This window comes from Salmo salar, unplaced genomic scaffold, assembly GCF_905237065.1.
Source record: "Salmo salar unplaced genomic scaffold, Ssal_v3.1, whole genome shotgun sequence".
Lineage (NCBI taxonomy): Eukaryota > Metazoa > Chordata > Actinopteri > Salmoniformes > Salmonidae > Salmo > Salmo salar.
Genome location: NW_025548476.1, coordinates 175,760 through 197,554, shown reverse-complemented (window position 1 = coordinate 197,554; position 21,795 = coordinate 175,760). Strand labels below are relative to the sequence as shown.

The following is a 21,795-nucleotide window of genomic DNA, read 5'->3' as shown; positions in this document are numbered from 1 at the left end:
AGCTGATCAATATAACCTGAACCCAAGGCAAGTCATCCTCCTGATACCAAGCTGATCAATATAACCTGAACCCAAGGCAAGTCATCCTCCTGATACCAAGCTGATCCATATAACCTGAACCCAAGGCAAGTCATCCTCCTGATACCAAGCTGATCCATATAACCTGAACCCAAGGCAAGTCATCCTCCTGATACCAAGCTGATCAATATAACCTGAACCCAAGGCAAGTCATCCTCCTGATACCAAGCTGATCCATATAACCTGAACCCAAGGCAAGTCATCCTCCTGATACCAAGCTGATCAATATAACCTGAACCCAAGGCAAGTCATCCTCCTGATACCAAGCTGATCAATATAACCTGAACCCAAGGCAAGTCATCCTCCTGATACCAAGCTGATCCATATAACCTGAACCCAAGGCAAGTCATCCTCCTGATACCAAGCTGATCCATATAACCTGAACCCAAGGCAAGTCATCCTCCTGATACCAAGCTGATCAATATAACCTGAACCCAAGGCAAGTCATCCTCCTGATACCAAGCTGATCAATATAACCTGAACCCAAGGCAAGTCATCCTCCTGATACCAAGCTGATCAATATAACCTGAACCCAAGGCAAGTCATCCTCCTGATACCAAGCTGATCAATATAACCTGAACCCAAGGCAAGTCATCCTCCTGATACCAAGCTGATCCATATAACCTGAACCCAAGGCAAGTCATCCTCCTGATACCAAGCTGATCAATATAACCTGAACCCAAGGCAAGTCATCCTCCTGATACCAAGCTGATCAATATAACCTGAACCCAAGGCAAGTCATCCTCCTGATACCAAGCTGATCAATATAACCTGAACCCAAGGCAAGTCATCCTCCTGATACCAAGCTGATCAATATAACCTGAACCCAAGGCAAGTCATCCTCCTGATACCAAGCTGATCAATATAACCTGAACCCAAGGCAAGTCATCCTCCTGATACCAAGCTGATCAATATAACCTGAACCCAAGGCAAGTCATCCTCCTGATACCAAGCTGATCAATATAACCTGAACCCAAGGCAAGTCATCCTCCTGATACCAAGCTGATCAATATAACCTGAACCCAAGGCAAGTCATCCTCCTGATACCAAGCTGATCAATATAACCTGAACCCAAGGCAAGTCATCCTCCTGATACCAAGCTGATCAATATAACCTGAACCCAAGGCAAGTCATCCTCCTGATACCAAGCTGATCAATATAACCTGAACCCAAGGCAAGTCATCCTCCTGATACCAAGCTGATCAATATAACCTGAACCCAAGGCAAGTCATCCTCCTGATACCAAGCTGATCAATATAACCTGAACCCAAGGCAAGTCATCCTCCTGATACCAAGCTGATCAATATAACCTGAACCCAAGGCAAGTCATCCTCCTGATACCAAGCTGATCAATATAACCTGAACCCAAGGCAAGTCATCCTCCTGATACCAAGCTGATCCATATAACCTGAACCCAAGGCAAGTCATCCTCCTGATACCAAGCTGATCAATATAACCTGAACCCAAGGCAAGTCATCCTCCTGATACCAAGCTGATCAATATAACCTGAACCCAAGGCAAGTCATCCTCCTGATACCAAGCTGATCAATATAACCTGAACCCAAGGCAAGTCATCCTCCTGATACCAAGCTGATCAATATAACCTGAACCCAAGGCAAGTCATCCTCCTGATACCAAGCTGATCAATATAACCTGAACCCAAGGCAAGTCATCCTCCTGATACCAAGCTGATCCATATAACCTGAACCCAAGGCAAGTCATCCTCCTGATACCAAGCTGATCCATATAACCTGAACCCAAGGCAAGTCATCCTCCTGATACCAAGCTGATCCATATAACCTGAACCCAAGGCAAGTCATCCTCCTGATACCAAGCTGATCAATATAACCTGAACCCAAGGCAAGTCATCCTCCTGATACCAAGCTGATCAATATAACCTGAACCCAAGGCAAGTCATCCTCCTGATACCAAGCTGATCAATATAACCTGAACCCAAGGCAAGTCATCCTCCTGATACCAAGCTGATCAATATAACCTGAACCCAAGGCAAGTCATCCTCCTGATACCAAGCTGATCCATATAACCTGAACCCAAGGCAAGTCATCCTCCTGATACCAAGCTGATCAATATAACCTGAACCCAAGGCAAGTCATCCTCCTGATACCAAGCTGATCAATATAACCTGAACCCAAGGCAAGTCATCCTCCTGATACCAAGCTGATCCATATAACCTGAACCCAAGGCAAGTCATCCTCCTGATACCAAGCTGATCAATATAACCTGAACCCAAGGCAAGTCATCCTCCTGATACCAAGCTGATCCATATAACCTGAACCCAAGGCAAGTCATCCTCCTGATACCAAGCTGATCCATATAACCTGAACCCAAGGCAAGTCATCCTCCTGATACCAAGCTGATCCATATAACCTGAACCCAAGGCAAGTCATCCTCCTGATACCAAGCTGATCCATATAACCTGAACCCAAGGCAAGTCATCCTCCTGATACCAAGCTGATCCATATAACCTGAACCCAAGGCAAGTCATCCTCCTGATACCAAGCTGATCAATATAACCTGAACCCAAGGCAAGTCATCCTCCTGATACCAAGCTGATCCATATAACCTGAACCCAAGGCAAGTCATCCTCCTGATACCAAGCTGATCCATATAACCTGAACCCAAGGCAAGTCATCCTCCTGATACCAAGCTGATCAATATAACCTGAACCCAAGGCAAGTCATCCTCCTGATACCAAGCTGATCAATATAACCTGAACCCAAGGCAAGTCATCCTCCTGATACCAAGCTGATCAATATAACCTGAACCCAAGGCAAGTCATCCTCCTGATACCAAGCTGATCCATATAACCTGAACCCAAGGCAAGTCATCCTCCTGATACCAAGCTGATCCATATAACCTGAACCCAAGGCAAGTCATCCTCCTGATACCAAGCTGATCCATATAACCTGAACCCAAGGCAAGTCATCCTCCTGATACCAAGCTGATCCATATAACCTGAACCCAAGGCAAGTCATCCTCCTGATACCAAGCTGATCCATATAACCTGAACCCAAGGCAAGTCATCCTCCTGATACCAAGCTGATCAATATAACCTGAACCCAAGGCAAGTCATCCTCCTGATACCAAGCTGATCCATATAACCTGAACCCAAGGCAAGTCATCCTCCTGATACCAAGCTGATCAATATAACCTGAACCCAAGGCAAGTCATCCTCCTGATACCAAGCTGATCAATATAACCTGAACCCAAGGCAAGTCATCCTCCTGATACCAAGCTGATCAATATAACCTGAACCCAAGGCAAGTCATCCTCCTGATACCAAGCTGATCAATATAACCTGAACCCAAGGCAAGTCATCCTCCTGATACCAAGCTGATCCATATAACCTGAACCCAAGGCAAGTCATCCTCCTGATACCAAGCTGATCAATATAACCTGAACCCAAGGCAAGTCATCCTCCTGATACCAAGCTGATCCATATAACCTGAACCCAAGGCAAGTCATCCTCCTGATACCAAGCTGATCAATATAACCTGAACCCAAGGCAAGTCATCCTCCTGATACCAAGCTGATCAATATAACCTGAACCCAAGGCAAGTCATCCTCCTGATACCAAGCTGATCAATATAACCTGAACCCAAGGCAAGTCATCCTCCTGATACCAAGCTGATCAATATAACCTGAACCCAAGGCAAGTCATCCTCCTGATACCAAGCTGATCAATATAACCTGAACCCAAGGCAAGTCATCCTCCTGATACCAAGCTGATCAATATAACCTGAACCCAAGGCAAGTCATCCTCCTGATACCAAGCTGATCCATATAACCTGAACCCAAGGCAAGTCATCCTCCTGATACCAAGCTGATCAATATAACCTGAACCCAAGGCAAGTCATCCTCCTGATACCAAGCTGATCCATATAACCTGAACCCAAGGCAAGTCATCCTCCTGATACCAAGCTGATCCATATAACCTGAACCCAGAAACATTGATGGGAATAGGAGCCAGGAACACAGACTCAAACACGGAAACGATTTTAAAAAATAACTCAACGAACCAAACCCTTCCTCTTACTACCTCAGTCTCTTCTCTGCAGAACCCCCCCACACACCCCCCCATCAGAAAGTCTTATAAAAAGAAAACTGTCAAAACAGTAGAGAAGAAAAAGTTCCAGAGAAAGGTAGAGACAGAAAGAGAAAAAATTGAGAAAGAGACTTACCGGGATGTGAGAGTGAGAGACAGGTCCAACAGACAGAGAGAGTTGGACTCACTAAACTGATGTAACCTGGTACATTGAGTTCTGCAGGCTCTGTCCTTTACAGTTCCCAACACAGTGGCTTCTCAGTCTTTACAAACCCCCCCTGTCCCTCCAATCTAGAACCTCTGTCCTTATATAACATCACACACACACACACCTCCTAGAGATTCCTGGGCCAAACAAAGTAAGGGATGACAGCGGAAGAGGTAATGGAATTAAGGAGGACCGGTATTCCAATAACAGGGTGATTAAAAAGGCCTCATTACGGGTGAAACTCTCACAGCGAATAGAGGTCCTTTAAGCCGGTTACATGCTGGTTCCTTTCTGCCCCTCACAGAACAGCCAACAATGGAGAGAGAAATGAAAAGGTACATTTAAAATGTTTAACAAAGGACCAGAGGCAGAGGGAGGCTGGAGAGAGTTGATGTGAGGACGGTGTGGGTGGACTAGCTAGGTATGTGGGGGTGAATCCTGTCTTCCAATTAAGTCAAATGGTCACTTAGCCAATAGTGATTCGCCCCATTGTGTAAAGAGAAAAGGACTAATTATGATCTTTAAAAAGGTCCAACGCAGCAGTTTCTATCTCAATACCAAATCATTTCTGGGTAACAATTAAGTGCCTTAGGGTGACTTCAAACAAAGAAGCAAAAATATAGCCTCTTAGCAAAGAGACATTTCTAAAGCAAGAGAGGTTTGGAACGCTTTCTTATTGGTCTATTAACTCATTTACCGCATGGTGATGTCACCATGGAAGGCCAAAACTCCATCCCAACAAAACATGCAGAAATGTCAAAACAGCTGTTAATTTTCCAAACAGCTCTTACCCTAAAGGGGCATGATCATTATGTTCTAAATGTCACAGTATTACTCCAACCTAATGTTTTGACTGCACTTGGCCGTTGACTTGACTTTCCAGCTCTTTATAATTGCAGTGTTAACATCAGTTCTCAAAGCTGTGTGTTGCTTTTATAATTCAGAGTACAATTCATATATAAACGTCCGTTTTTTAATTGCTCTTAAGAATCCGTCCATCCGGTCTGGCAGATTTATATAGTCCAGCTCTCCAGAAAACAAACGAAGGGATGAAAATACCCCGGACATTATATACAAATGACTGGACTGGGAGCAAGCAGCTGTGTACCAAATGGCACCCTATTTTCTAGATGAGCCCTGGTCAAATTGTAGTGCACTATTTAGGTATTAGGGTGGCGTTTGTGACGCAGCCAGTGGAACTGTCACTGATGGTAACAGTCTGAGGCAGGAGGCTGTAATAAGCGTCGTCTACAGAGCTGGGAGAACAGAGAGACAGGGGAGAGAGACGGGAGCATGCTGGGTCATTATATACCATCAGCGTCATCTAGACACTGTCTGGATTGTGTGTGTGTGTGTGTGTGTGTGTGTGTTGTGTGTTTTTTTTTATAAAGTAACATGACAAGACATTATTTTCTTGGGTTGCAGCTCTACAGTCACCGACACAGTCTGTCTAAGAGTCAAAGAACTTCATTTTTAACTTCAGTACTTCACATGAAGCCAATTTCTAACCTGACATGATGTATCCACACAACTTTCCTAAGGCAAAATACTTCCAAGAAGTAATGTGATGGATCACTGAGTTGGAGTTACGGGATTGATTCCCAATTGGTCAACAGACCTCTCTTGGTTACTTCAGCACACATTGCTTCCTCTTAACCACATCCAAGGAAATGCCATCGGTTACACGTTAGTTCCCAGCAGCTAAAATCCATACCAATCTGATAGACGGTTAAAGTATTAATAGTCCTGTATTCCCATGACAAATCCCTACTCTGATCTCTGATCCCACAGGAGAATGGCATGCAGAGTCACAGTGACTGGGGGGGAGGGGGGGTCCAGAGAAGCTGCTCTGTCATTATCATAACACAGGATTTACGTCTCCCAGACAACCCTGTGTGGTGACCCCTAAAGCTGAGGTCACCCACCGCCGCAACCAGCCATGACGGTCAATAAGCACGGTGCAGGGTTCCTCACTGACTAGCCGTCTGTCTGTCCTGTACTTAAAAATCATTGGGATTTCCTAAAAAGCTTACTTTAGACTTACACTGATTACATGGAGTAATTTTGAGTACATAGGAGCTTGGTTTTGACCCGCAGGGCTATGTAAACATTATATCACAATGAAGAGATCTGTTAAAGAGAAGAAAAAGACTGTCACATCTGTCTGCATGATGAGATCATCTCATGGCAGTAACACTCAGCTCAAAAACACATTGATTACAATTCCCATCCACCCAGCCACCCACCCGGCCATCCACCCACCCACCCCCATCCACCCACCCACCCGGCCACCATCCACCCACCCGGCCATCCACCCGCCATCCACCCATCCACCCGGCCATCCACCCACCCGGCCATCCCTACAATTGTTTCTGGTTTCAGAGCTGTGTTGTGTCGTGTGATTGGATTTCAGCTGATTAAAACACCTCCAAGACTATAAGGAGGGATCAACGCTTTACAGATGAACTGGTGTAAAGGGGAGGGCAGCCCCAAAACATAGTCCTGTCTCCCCTCAGAGAACGTCTTCCAGCCTTCCCCTGTCCACTAGAATGCCAAGCACTAGAGGAGGTGGCATCCTTTAGCTGCTGTCTACAACTCTCCACAGTCCCCTTTCCAACAGGCCATTATGGAAGCCATTCACAGCTAACATGAGGGCTGTGTCATTCCTCTCTCCTTCTCTCCCTCCCTGGGATTCTGTGGCCCCTTGGGGGGGTACAGGAGGAGGGGAGCCAGAGGAGGGGGGAGCCGGTACAGAGGAGGGGGAGGGGAGCCGTACAGAGGAGGGAGGGGAGCCGGTACAGAGGAGGGGGAGCCGGTACAGAGGAGGGGGGAGCCGGTACAGAGGAGGGGGGAGCCGGTACAGAGGAGGGGGGAGCCGGTACAGAGGAGGGGGGAGCCGGTACAGAGGAGGGAGGGAGCCGGTACAGAGGAGGGAGGGGAGCCGGTACAGAGCAGGGGGAGCCGGTACAGAGGAGGGGGGAGCCGGTACAGAGGAGGGGGAGCCGGTACAGAGCAGGAGGGAGCCGGTACAGAGGAGGGGGAGCCGGTACAGAGGAGGGAGGGGAGCCGGTACAGAGGAGGGGGGGAGCCGGTACAGAGGAGGGAGGGGAGCCGGTACAGAGGAGGGGGAGCCGGTACAGAGGAGGGAGGGGAGCCGGTACAGAGGAGGGAGGGGAGCCGGTACAGAGGAGGGGGGGAGCCGGTACAGAGGAGGAGGGAGCCGGTACAGAGGAGGGAGGGGAGCCGGTACAGAGGAGGGGGAGCCGGTACAGAGGAGGGGGAGCCGGTACAGAGGAGGAGGGAGCCGGTACAGAGGAGGGGGGAGCCGGCACAGAGGAGGGGGGAGCCGGTACAGAGGAGGAGGGAGCCGGTACAGAGGAGGGGGGGAGCCGGGTACAGAGGAGGAGGGAGCCGGTACAGAGGAGGGAGGGGAGCCGGTACAGAGGAGGGGGGAGCCGGTACAGAGGAGGGGGGGGAGCCGGTACAGAGGAGGAGGGAGCCGGTACAGAGGAGGGGGGGAGCCGGTACAGAGGAGGGGGGAGCCGGTACAGAGGAGGGGGGAGCCGGTACAGAGGAGGAGGGAGCCGGTACAGAGGAGGGGGGGGAGCCGGTACAGAGGAGGAGGGAGCCGGTACAGAGGAGGGAGGGGAGCCGGTACAGAGGAGGGGGAGCCGGTACAGAGGAGGGAGGGGGAGCCGGTACAGAGGAGGGAGGGAGCCGGTACAGAGGAGGGGGGAGCCGGTACAGAGGAGGGAGGGAGGGGAGCCGGTACAGAGGAGGGAGGGGGGGGAGCCGGTACAGAGGAGGGGGAGCCGGTACAGAGGAGGAGGGGAGCCGGTACAGAGGAGGAGGGAGCCGGTACAGAGGAGGGGGGGAGCCGGTACAGAGGAGGAGGGAGCCGGTACAGAGGAGGGAGGGAGCCGGTACAGAGCAGGAGGGAGCCGGTACAGAGGAGGGGGGAGCCGGTACAGAGGAGGGAGGGGAGCCGGTACAGAGGAGGAGGGAGCCGGTACAGAGGAGGGGGGAGCCGGTACAGAGGAGGGGGGAGCCGGTACAGAGGAGGAGGGAGCCGGTACAGAGGAGGGAGGGGAGCCGGTACAGAGGAGGGGGGAGCCGGTACAGAGGAGGGAGGGAGGGGAGCCGGTACAGAGGAGGGGGGAGCCGGTACAGAGGAGGGGGGAGCCGGTACAGAGGAGGGGGAGGGGAGCCGGTACAGAGGAGGGGGGAGCCGGTACAGAGGAGGGGGGAGCCGGTACAGAGGAGGAGGGAGCCGGTACAGAGGAGGGGGGAGCCGGTACAGAGGAGGAGGGAGCCGGTACAGAGGAGGGAGGGAGCCGGTACAGAGCAGGAGGGAGCCGGTACAGAGGAGGGGGGAGCCGGTACAGAGGAGGGGGGGAGCCGGTACAGAGGAGGAGGGAGCCGGTACAGAGGAGGGGGAGGAGCCGGTACAGAGGAGGGGGGAGGGGAGCCGGTACAGAGGAGGGGGAGGGGAGCCGGTACAGAGGAGGGGGGAGGGGAGCCGGTACAGAGGAGGGGGAGGGGAGCCGGTACAGAGGAGGGGGGAGGGGAGCCGGTACAGAGGAGGGGGGAGGGGAGCCGGACAGAGGAGGGGGAGGGAGCCGGTACAGAGGAGGGGGAGGGGAGCCGGTACAGAGCAGGGAGGGGAGCCGGTACAGAGGATGGGAGGGGAGCCGGTACAGAGGAGGGAGGGGAGCCGGTACAGAGGAGGGAGGGGAGCCGGTACAGAGGAGGGGGGGAGCCGGTACAGAGGAGGGAGGGGAGCCGGTACAGAGGAGGGGGGGAGCCGGTACAGAGGAGGGAGGGGAGCCGGTACAGAGGAGGGAGGGGAGCCGGTACAGAGGAGGGAGGGGAGCCGGTACAGAGGAGGGGGGAGCCGGTACAGAGGAGGGGGGGAGCCGGTACAGAGGAGGGGGAGGGGAGCCGGTACAGAGTTGGAGGGGAGCCGGTACAGAGGAGGGGGGGAGCCGGTACAGAGGAGGGGGGAGCCGGTACAGAGGAGGAGGGGAGCCGGTACAGAGGAGGAGGGGAGCCGGTACAGAGGAGGAGGGAGCCGGTACAGAGGAGGGGGGAGCCGGTACAGAGGAGGGGGGAGCCGGTACAGAGGAGGGAGGGGAGCCGGTACAGAGGAGGGAGGGGAGCCGGTACAGAGGAGGGAGGGGAGCCGGTACAGAGGAGGAGGGGAGCCGGTACAGAGGAGGAGGGGAGCCGGTACAGAGGAGGGAGGGAGGGGAGCCGGTACAGAGGAGGAGGGGAGCCGGTACAGAGGAGGGGGGGAGCCGGTACAGAGGAGGGGGGAGCCGGTACAGAGGAGGGAGGGGAGCCGGTACAGAGGAGGGGGGAGCCGGTACAGAGGAGGGGGGGAGCCGGTACAGAGGAGGAGGGAGCCGGTACAGAGGAGGGAGGGGGAGCCGGTACAGAGGAGGGAGGAGCCGAGGAGGGGAAGTCAGTGAGTGACAGTGGGAGATGGGGCCTGTCTGTGTGTTGAAGACATGACAGAGAGAGCCTTGCTGACACTGAGGACAACTGGAGGACTGAGTTTATGTTTTAGGTAAAATGCTCAGTGACAGGAAATAACTTAGATTAACAACTCAGCCAGCCTTGAAGAAATGTGATTCGGAAGAGAACCTAACACAAAAGCTCTATGGTATTTGGAGTATTTCAGGATTGCTCTTCCTGCAGAATGATTTCACCAGTGTGGGGGTTAGCCTACCTATACTGGCTTTATTGGTTGACTGAGGAATTCCTACACTTAAGGTCAGAAAAGGCTGTCTGGATGAATCACAGAACCGTCTGAGGAAGCATGGAATGCAGACAGGTTTGCCCTCTACTTCTCTCAGCACAGTAGACCCACCATCTCCCCTACTGGTGACCTTCACAGAACCCCTCACTGAGCCTCTGGGTTTGTCCCCTAGGGTGCCATGGGCCCTGGTGAAAAGTAGTGCACTACTGTATATAGGACATAGGGTGCAGTTTGGGACAGTCAGAAAGCCTTCCTCTTTTTCCATCTATAGCAGTAGCATCATGTGACCGTGGCCACGGCTCCATCTAAACCAGACAGAGCTCATGACTGCTTCTATTTTACCAGGCCGGAGAGGAGAGTAAACAACCCAATCTGAGGAGAGAGAAAATAGAAAATGAAAGGTCCTCAGTTAATAAGAGATGAGATAAAGAGATGTGGGGTGGCGGAGGCGGGGGAACCTAGGGCGATTATACAGAGGAGAGGCAGTAAGCACAGGACTAGCCTGGTCCCAGATCTGTTTGTGTAGTCAGCACCAACAGATCTGGGAACAGGTTAGCACAGGAAGGCCATGCCTCGTCACACAGCCACTGATGATGAGGAGTAACAGCACTCAAATGTCCTCTCTGCACTCAGGAAGGCCTTCCTCATTCTCAGTGCTTGGTAATAGTAATACAATATGTTTACCAAATCAGCACACGGGCTAGACCAGCACATTAGGGGACCTATTGTAAACATCTCAATTACAACAAATAAAATGTGTGCTGTATGTGAATACAGGCCTGGATTCTGTAGTGGAGTGAAGCGCTCGTTCCCTGGCAACCAGACTAGCAACAGTAAAAGTCAGATAACAGATCTACATCATTATTATCAGTTATTAATCACATTCAGAGTTTTGACAGTTGAACCCTTGTAAAAACCTGACCATATCATAGCTAGACGCTCCTCCCAGTGTCAGAGTCCTAGTTCAACAGCTATGGCAGACATCTGAATGGTGGAAGTCATTGCCAAACTGCGGAGGCGAATGTTTCCCCAATCTCAACATGGTAAACGATATGCTGCTTACTGGGGTTGGCTGGGTGACTATAGGGAATGGAGAATACCTGGCGGTGGTGTTAAACTCTCTGCCCCCAGGGGGAGGTGGATGAGGACGTGGAGTCCTCCTCCCTAGTGATCAAACATGAGCTTTATGATCGACTGAGACCATAAAGAACAAACCACACAGACAGACAGGCCTAGTGTATGTGAGACTGACTGCAACCCAGAGGAATGAGAGACACAGAGAGAGATAGAACAAGAAAAAGACTAGAGAGGGTGGAAAAGAGGAGAGGAAGAGAGGAACGGCAGGTAGAAGAAGACAGAATAACAGTAATTGGCAGTGACATCCAGAAGGGAAGAGGATGGAGGGGGAGGGGCTGGACCAAGGCGTTTTAAGATGGAGGACACTTACGCTGGTGACTCGGCGGTAGATCTGTGCAGCGTTCTGGCACTCGGAGTAGGGGTACTCTGAGGTGGCCATCTCCAGCATGCACATCCCAAAGGCATACACATCCACTGACTCGTCATACTTCTCCTCATACATCTCAGGGGCCATGAACTCTGGGGTACCTTGAAACGGATCAAAACGGAACGGGTTCAGAACTCTCTGTGCCTCACACTGCTGTGTCTCCTCCGGCCCAACTCACCCAGGAGGGCCAGAGGGGAGAGGAGGAAAGAACGAAGCCACGGGACAGGCCGCCGACGTACCCCCTGCGAGGAGAGAGAGAAGAGAGAGCGGAGAGGGGGAATGGTGGGAGCAAAATAAAGAAAGAAAATAAATAAAAAAGAGAAGGGGGAAGCTGGCTTCAGTTTAGTCGGAATTGAAACAAGCACAAGTTTTTCTCTGTAAGGCCTTTTATTGGGGCTGAGAGAGAGAAGGGGGACAGGTGCACAGAACATGCTGATTGGCCCTTGTGCTGATACTTTATAATCAAGCAATTGGGAGCAGTCTGGTCAGAGAAGACTCAAACAGGAGAGGGGTTGAGAGGACGACAGGTTGTTAGCCAGACAGACAGGTAAATGTAAGGTCAATCCCCTCCCCATTCAGACTGATTGGATAGCTTTGTAACAGGTGAGTCTGAAATAGCCAATCGAGGGCCTTTATTACTACATTTGTCCTACTGGTGCGGTTATCAACGTAGCTATGGAACTAACTTGTATCAAAACCTCACATTCCACAGAGAAACAGGACACGTCTTAGTGTCACGTACCTGTTAGTTGACCTGTTGGAAGCAAAGGTTAGAGTAGGTTGGTTAGGACTGAGATAAGCCTATCCCATAGCTAGTGACTGAACTAAACAGCTCTGTTCCGTGCACCTTGTGACACTGGTATGAAGCAAAGGTCTTACACAGAAGAACTAGTATTTAGAATTTGGGAAATGTTTATTCAATGTTTATTTTCACTTACCAGAACCACTTACTGTGACTGCAGTACATATGATATTATTATCCAGTACTGCAGAATGAGGGAGAGCCTACATGTTTTAAATACTCAAGAGCATAGATAGACAAAAAAGAAAACAGGTTGATTAAGGGGAAAAAGCTAGATGAGCAGATAGAGATGGCCGTATCAGGTGATCTTAACACGCTGAGGGGGAGAACACAAAACCCAGGAGGAAAACGTTTTAGAGAGAGAGATATTACAAATGGCCCCCTATTCCCTACACAGAGCCCTATGGGAGCCCTATGGGCCCTGTTCAAAAGTAGTGCACTATATAGTGAACAGGGGGGCCATTTCAGGCACATTCATCATCATTGACAGCATGTGTATCTTAGACTTTAAATCAGTCTTAAAGTAAACAAACCACAGGTCTCCACCCAAACCCAAAGAGAAAATATGTTTTTTACCCACAAAAGAGGAAAACTCCACATTTATTGTCAACATTTGTGTGATTTCACGATGTGGCTAAAGACCTGCTGTCATTAGGGCAATTTACAAGCTCCAACACACCACAGTTTATGGAAAGTTAGAGTGCTTTCACCTGCTTAATATGAATTTCAATGAGCTTTTTCTGGTGTAACTGATAGTTTTCAGATGGGGAAGAGAGACCAAAAGGTGTTTTCCCCTTGTTAAAACAGGGAACTGGCTGGCGCCGGGGTGGCTCCCCAGTTTCACCCCGAGACCAGTCAAACACAACCAGCCCTGGAGGAAACTGGAGGCCCACGGAGTACTGCGGTCAGGGAGAGCCAGGCGCTGAAAACCTGTGGTCGGCTCACGACAAACAGTGGTTGGAATCTTAAACACTTTTAAAAAACAAGTCAGGAGTGAATTTAAAATATATTTGACTTTTATCCAGTCCTTCCAACCCCGCCCTAACCCGTCCACCCGAAACCCTCACATTCCATTCCAGAAGGTGTCAATTTAAAACCGAATATATATTGTTAATATATTTTAAATTCAACCAACTGTGGGGAGGTCGGAAGGGATCTGGCTTTGACACGGGTATTGGAGTGGAAGGTGAAAGGTCAAAAGGTCAGTAAATCAGCCTATGGGGTCGTACCTATGACACTCTTGGCGAAGGAGGCCCGTTTGAGCGTAGCCAATCCCAGGTCTCCTATCTTGACGGAGCCAGTGGGGCCGGTGATGAAGATGTTGTCACACTTCAGGTCCCTGTGAATGATGGGAGGGGCCCGGGTGTGGAGGAAGTGGAGCCCCTTCAGGATCTGACGACACCAGCTACGCAGAACCTTGATCTTCATCACCTTGAACCGCTTCAGATACCTAGAACACAATAACAACAAACCGTGATGAGACGGTGGGACGTTTCTAACCAGTGTTGTTTTGATATAGCTGATGAACCATTATCTCCAGCACCTTGAACCTCTTCAGATACTGTACCTACAACACATTTTAAATATTCATTTAGCCAGTAAAAGTTGTCATTATAAATGCTGGTAAAGCGTTGAGAACAAATGAGCTTTTACAATAACAAAACAAGCAGTGGTGAGATGAGGTGTAACACATTTCTATCAAGAGTTGTTTAGATATAGGTGATTAATGATTATCAAAGTAACCCATCACTGATGATGAGTGATCACTGGTTTCATGTACAGCAACAGTCAAAAGTTTGGACACACTCATTCAAGGGTTTTTCTTTATTTTTACTAATTTCTACATTGTAGAATAAGAAAGATATCAAAACTATGAAATAAAATATATGGAATCATGTAGTAACCAAAAAGTATTACACAAATCAAAAAACATTTTATATTTGAGATTCTTCAAGGTAGCCAGCCTTCGCATTCTCTCAACCACAAAGACACAGCGGTTGGAACCAAAAATCTCAAATTCGGACTCAAACCAAAGGACTTTAGTAGTGATTTCTTTGCAGCAATTCGACCATGAAGGTCTGATTTACGCAGTCTCCTGCTTCCTGTGAAGCAATTATTTGGGCTGCAATTTCTGAGGTTGGTAACTCTAATGAACTTATCCTCTGCAGCCGAGGTAACTCTGGGTCTTCCTGTGGCGGTCCTCATGAGAGACAGTTTCATCATAGCGCTTGATGGTTTTTACGACTGCACTTGAAGAAACTTTGAAAGTTCTTGAGATTTTCCAGATTGACTGACCTTCCAGGACATTTCTGGGGGTAATGGCCCTAGCCCTCACCCTCCGATCCAACAGGTCCCAGACGTGCTCAATGGGATTGAGATCCGGGCTCTTCGCTGGCCATGGCAGAACACTGACATTCCTGTCTTGCAGGAAATGACAAACAGAACGAGCAGTATGGCTGGTGGCATTGTCATGCTGGAGGGTCATGTCAGGATGAGCCTGCAGGAAGGGTACCACATGAGGGAGGAGGTCTTCCTTGTAACGCACAGCGTTGAGATTGCCTGCAATGACAACAAGCTCAGTCCGATGATGCTGTGACACACCGCCCCAGACCATGACGGACCCTCCACCTCCAAATCGATCCCGCTCCAGAGTACAGGCCTCGGTGTAACGCTCATTCCTTCGACGATAAACTCCAATCCGACTATCACCCCTGGTGAGACAAAACCGCGACTCATCAGTGAAGAGCACTTTTACCAGTCCTCTCTGGTCCAGCGAAGGTGGGTTTGTGCCCGTTGATGCCTGGTGAGGACCTGCCTTACAACAGGCCTACAAGCCCTCAATCCAGCCTCTCTCAGCCTACTGAGGACAGTCTGAGCACTGATGGAGGGATTGTGCGTTCCCGGTGTAACTCAGGCAGTTGTTGTTGCCATCCTGTACCTGTCCCGCAGCTGTGATGTTCGGATGTACCGATCCTGTGCAGGTGTTGTTACACGTGGTCTGCCACTGTGAGGACGATTAGCTGTCCGTCCTGTCTCCCTGTAGCGCTGTCTTAGGCATCTGACAGTACGGACATTGCAATTTATTGCCCTGGCCACATCTGCAGTCTTCATGCCTCCTTGCAGCATGCCTAAGGCATGTTCACACAGATGAGCAGGGACCCTGGGCATCTTTCTTTTGGTGTTTTTCCCAGAGTCAGTAGAAAGGCCTCTTTAGTGTCCTAAGTTTTAATAACTGTGACCTTAATTGCCTACCGTCTGTAAGCTGTTAGTGTCTTAGCGACCGTTCCACAGGTGCATGTTCATTAATTGTTTATGGTTCATTGAACAAGCATGGGAAACAGTGTTTAAACCCTTTACAATGAAGATCTGTGAAGTTATTTGGATTTTTACAAATTATCTTTGAAAGACAGGGTATTGAAAAATTGGCGTTTTTGTTGTTGCTGAGATATAGATAGATAGATGATATTTATATATATATATATATATATAAATACACATACATAATATAACATACATATAACACATACATAATATAACATACATAATATTTTCCACATACTTTATACTATATCTGGTTTTAGTTGTTTAATTTTACACTGAAAACGTCCATCCAGAAATGTATTTCTAAAAACCCTGTTTGGACTTAGCAGGTCCGAACAAACACTTAGGCGGCCCGCCCAAGGATTTAAATGGCAGACAAATCCCTGGTGTGTATAAGTGCACCAGTGTTTAGACTACATGTGTGTATCTGGATCAGTACCCTGAGTGTTACAGTGCCTGACCTCGGTGTCTTGTCTTTCGGCACTGGGCTCAGGCTCCCATGTTGAACCCCCCCCATGGCTGTGTGGGTGTTGATGATAACCACGTGGACCAGACCACCAGACCAGGCTGGCACCAGATCAACCAGCCTGCCACCCTACCCAGCCATGTGCCAGGCTCTCTGGCACTGGTCCTCCTGAGAGTATGGCACAGCTCCTGGTACAGTAGTGTGACTAACAGCCAGGCAGGCCCAGACAGGGGACTTAGTTGTTTGTGTCTCCCTGGTCTTGGCCCAGGCCTGTACGGCTGCTAGGAGAGAGGGCTGTATTAAAGATGCTGCCAACGAAACCAAGTCCTGGGGCAATATACTGTACCACATGGAGACGAACATCCACACAATCCTCACATGGGACTTTTCCTTCCATCAGTTCATCTTTTTCTTCCATCAGCTTTAAAGATTGTTTCTGTTTTTCCACACATTTAATTCATACCCATATACAAGTCTTACTTCCATAACAGAGACAGTCTTACAGGAAGTGGATAATCTAGGCCATGACAATATTACAAGCAGTGGATAATGTAGGCCATGAGTGTTACAGGAAGTGGATAATCTAGGCCGTGACGGTGTTACAGTAAGTGGATAATCTAGGCCGTGACAGTGTTACAGGAAGTGGATAATCTAGGCCGTGACGGTGTTACAGGAAGTGGATAATCTAGGCCGTGACAGTGTTACAGGAAGTGGATAATCTAGGCCGTGACAGTGTTACAGGAAGTGGATAATCTAGGCCGTGACGGTGTTACAGGAAGTGGATAATCTAGGCCGTGACGGTGTTACAGGAAGTGGATAATCTAGGCCGTGACAGTGTTACAGGAAGTGGATAATCTAGGCCGTGACGGTGTTACAGGAAGTGGATAATCTAGGCCGTGACAGTGTTACAGGAAGTGGATAATCTAGGCCGTGACGGTGTTACAGGAAGTGGATAATCTAGGCCGTGACAGTGTTACAGGAAGTGGATAATCTAGGCCGTGACAGTGTTACAGGAAGTGGATAATCTAGGCCGTGACAGTGTTACAGGAAGTGGATAATCTAGGCCGTGACAGTGTTACAGGAAGTGGATAATCTAGGCCGTGACAGTGTTACAGGAAGTGGATAATCTAGGCCGTGACGGTGTTACAGGAAGTGGATAATCTAGGCCGTGACAGTGTTACAGGAAGTGGATAATCTAGGCCGTGACGGTGTTACAGGAAGTGGATAATCTAGGCCGTGACAGTGTTACCGTCCCGTAGTGAAGGTACAGTAGTTTGGGACACAGCACACTGACTCTTCCACAGGAGGGAGCTGCTGGTCTGGTCCAGAGTCCTGAGCTGCACTGTCTGTCCTGTTGTGGGCCCAGACAGACTAGCACCACATGGTCAGTACAGGTACCACACCACAGCAGATTGGACAGGCAGCCACACTGACACCCTCTCTTTTTGTCTTTGAATGCCTGTCTGTCGCTCTCTCTTGTTCTCTCTCCCTCTTTACTGTCTGTCTCACTCTCTCCCCTCCCCCTCACTTTGTCTGTCTCTCTCACTCTACCTCAGTCTCCCCCCTCCCCTCACTTTGTCTGTCTGTCTGTCTGTCTGTCGTCTGTCTGTCTGTCTGTCTGTCTGTCTGTCTGCTGCTCTACCTCAGTCTCCCTCCCCTCTATATCAAGAATGTGAGGAATCTGCAGCAGAAGCAGCTGGCAGGTGGGCAGCTCTCCCAGCTCTACCACAATGCATCAGTCCCATGGAAGGTGGGGTGGTGGGCGGCACGCAGTCCATTGCCCATTTCTACTGTAGCTGTCTGCTCTACATTCAGGTGTTATTGTTACCACAAATAACACTGGGCCAGACCCAACCCTGACTGGCCTGCTGCCCCCCTGTCCTGTCCGCTTCTGTTCTCTCTACATTGTCAGGGGTTTTGTCATGTGTGTCTGTGTCTGTCTCTAGTGTGCCAGAGTGAGTGTAGACTAGCTAGCAGCAGGGAGGTAGGGAGATGGACATGCGTCCTGGGCATGGTGAGACAACACAACAGCATCCTGTTAAGAGGTACCACTCTGATCTCAGGGCTCACACACAGCTGTGAAGTGCTTATTATGGAACACTCAGAAAGCCCTATTTGACTAGCAGATGTGCCTACGCATAATATGAAGGTTATGGAACAAGGAAAAGGTTTAGTAGAAGGACAAATAACACTAAGACATTTCCTTTGACATTTCCATATCTCCGTTGGTGGCAGAGAACAACAGTAGGGAGGATGAGACGGCAGAGGTTGACGACTGGAGAGGTAGACGTTCACCAAAATGTTTAGTGTGTGTGTGTATATAAAAGCGTACGAGCTTGTCAGTACTACTCACGTTTTGAGGGTGCCTGATGTCATAAGCTCTGTGACCAGCACGATGCACTTGGAGTTCTTTCCTTTGGAGGGAGACTCCCAGGAGTCGTAGAAGCGTACAATGTTATGGTGCTGCAGACCCTTCAACATCTCAGCCTCCTCCTTGAACCTCTGACGCTCCGTCTTAGACAGCTTACGATCCTGTAGGAGAGAGCAGAAGAAACATTCCAGTTACAGTTGTCTTGACACATAATGCTTTACAATAACCCAGCCTAAAGTATACGACAGGACCCAATCAATCAATAAACCAATCGCTCAATCAATCAAGTGTTCATAAAGTCCTTTTTACATCAGCAGTTGTCACAAAGACAGTGTTTCACAGTAACCCTGCCTAGTCAAGCCATGAAGCACACAGGAAGAACTGAGAAAACAAAAACAGACTAGCTAGCGAACCCACATACTTCTCAGTTGTCCTATTTTAACAGCCTGGGTCCCTCTAACTTAATGGGAATACCAGTTCAGTGCTGGCCTGCACCATAAACCATATATACATCGGACATTGCGGTCAGGGAAACACTAACAAACATTGTTGTACATTTAAAAAGGGTGAGTTTGAGGGGTTTGACTTGTTTCATGGAGATTCCATGTTTGTGGTTTAGAAATATTTTAGTGGCTGAGAGGGTTGGTGCTGTTAAAGGGATACTTGGGGATTTCGGCAATGAGGCCCTTTAACAACTTCCCCAGAATCAGATGAACTAGTTGATACCATTTTATGTCTGTGTCCAGTATGAAGGAAGTTAGTAGTTTCGCGAGCCAATGCTAACAAGTGTTAGTACAATGACAAAGTCTATGGGTATCTGCTAGCCCGCGAGTTAGCAATTGCGCTAACGCTAGTTAGCAATTTCCTTCAAACCGCACGCAGACACATAAAAATGGTATCCACGAGTTCATCTGACTCTGGGGGACACCCCAAAGTATCCCTTTTAAGGTCAGAGTTCATCATTGCATAGTAAAACCACAAGTCTCCCTATAAATGGTCTGTAAATGAGCTTTGTGTTAAATCACAGACTGGATTCACATAAAAGCAAGACAGAGGGGAGAAAGAAAAAGGTTAGGTTAGGGAGGTGGAGGGGAGGGGGATGGGTGTTAGAAGGCCAGTGGAGAATCCCCCGTGTGGCCCTGCCCTATAGAGGTGAGTCACCCACAGTCACCTCCCACTGGCCAGATCGGCTTGGCACAACATTGCGTCATCTCTTTTCTTTTCCACATACACAGGCAGGCAGAGAGAGAGATAGAGAGATATAGGGTGGGAGGAGGCCCTATCGGTCCACAAACCTAGTCATTAATCATCCTCATTCCTTCCTGGTCAGACGGATTATATCAAAAGCAGACAGGGTTCAGCCTTCAGTTTCACAAAAAGGTCAGAGACATTTATTTGTTTCATTATGACCTTATTTTCCAGCCCAGAAAAACCAAAAGTCTACTTCCGTTGAGGATATTATAGCTTTAATCCACTGATGGGGGTTAGGATGGGGTTGCTCTGAAATCTGCACCTGGGGCATTACATGAGGATGGATTAGAACAATGCCTGGTGAAAGCACTAAAGCAATTGTATTTCCGGGGATTTTAGTTTTGGCATTATCAGTGATTTTGTCCTTTTAGCTGGCAGAGGCAGGCATTACTAGCCTGGGTCTCTAGAGAATCTGTCAGCATCACAGTCACCTCTACAGAAGAAGAAACTAAGTGTATCTGTGTCAGTATCTGTCTGTGTGCGTCTTTCACCTGTGTAGCCATAAAGCCCACGTCAGTTCCAGCCACATAAATCCATCTAACACCAGCAGGAGGACCCTCGATGTCACCAAAGCACAGATGCAAGTCATTAAGCCAAGCCATTATCAGGTTCTGTGTATGGAAACACAGCAGGGAAGGTGGGTCTGAGAACACACTCAGCCAGGATGAGGCCATTAGACATTAAGCAGCAGCTAACGAGGATCAGGGGTCCCAGGGCCATATGCACATTAACTTCGGAAAGATGGAGTTGGAAATATATTTTCCACCTGCATACTATCCATATTGTTAAAGGGACATTTCAAAACTGATCAGCTTCATATTCATCATCTCCAGCACCACCCCAACATCAATCTGAAAATGGCACGTTTCTTTGTTTTGTAGTAAAAAAGATGGAAGATGCAAATGCCTCATAATTGGTAAAAAAAAGAAAATCACACGATGATGTAATTAGAAACACTTATCTTCCCCTGTCTGTTTAACTACAAAACATAGAAACACAACATTTTCACTAGGGATGCACGATATATCGGTGAACATATCGGTAGATGTCTAGTTTAACAGCGATGTGCAAAACTGATGTAAAGCTGACGTGCATACCTATATAATGTATGTACATGACGTAATGACGCCACGTAAAATGTTGCGCTACACGTGAAACACAGCATTCCTAACCTAGCCCACTGTCTGCTGTGGGGAGCAGTCAACAAGTCCAGCAGTCATTTGAAAGAGTAAGACAATTTCAGCGAGACATCTCAAAGGCAAAATACATTAAAGCCAAGATAAAGGAATTCATTGCCCTTGACAATCAACCGTTCTCTGTTGTGGGTGATGTTGGCTTTCGCCGACTGGTGGAGCACCGGTACACACTACCAAGTGTGCCAATTTCAGACGTTGCCCTACAGGAGTTACACAGTAAAGGCGTCACTGCTATTAGCTTCACGACATACTATGGAACAACGTTTGGGTCAAAGCTGGACAAGAACGATACAGTAGCACTGTCAAAGCTGGACAAGAAAGTCTGCAAACAAGCAAACACCGGCCACGAACGATGTGTTTACAATACCGCGTTGGTAATAAAGCATAATTTGTTTGACCGCAACTTCTGGGGTAGCTAGCTTTAGCTTGGTACCTAGCTAGCACCAATACAACCAGCCTGAAAACAATGACCAAAAGAAACTGCAGTCATTTTCATTATTCTTAGCAATGATTTAGGAATCCTTTAAGTATTAGCTAAGTTGCCACTTGTTGTTGTTCACCTATTGAAATTGAACTTCAGTTCATGAAAATAAATAAGCGAGCCAGCTACTTAACCCTATTGCCCAAAGCTAACGTTATAAGCAGCCAGCTAGCTTCATCTGGCTAGTGAGGCTCGACCTGACCGGGTTGTGTTGTGAAGCTAGCCACAATAAGGATTAGGCACAAGAGTGGAATCTGCGGTTTTCCTTCAAAATAAGGATGTGATACAGC

At 48.8% G+C, this 21,795-nt stretch overlaps 1 protein-coding gene across 1 annotated transcript in view; it reads right to left on the bottom strand.

The window, feature by feature from the left end:
• The window catches only part of LOC106599275 (serine/threonine-protein kinase WNK1-like), a 166,643-nt gene that overhangs the window by 61,923 nt on the left and 82,925 nt on the right, over positions 1-21,795 (bottom strand). The window contains 3 exon segments of the mRNA XM_045712422.1: positions 11,561-11,718; positions 13,649-13,869; positions 18,560-18,738. Coding sequence (XP_045568378.1) covers positions 11,561-11,718; positions 13,649-13,869; positions 18,560-18,738 — 558 coding nt within the window.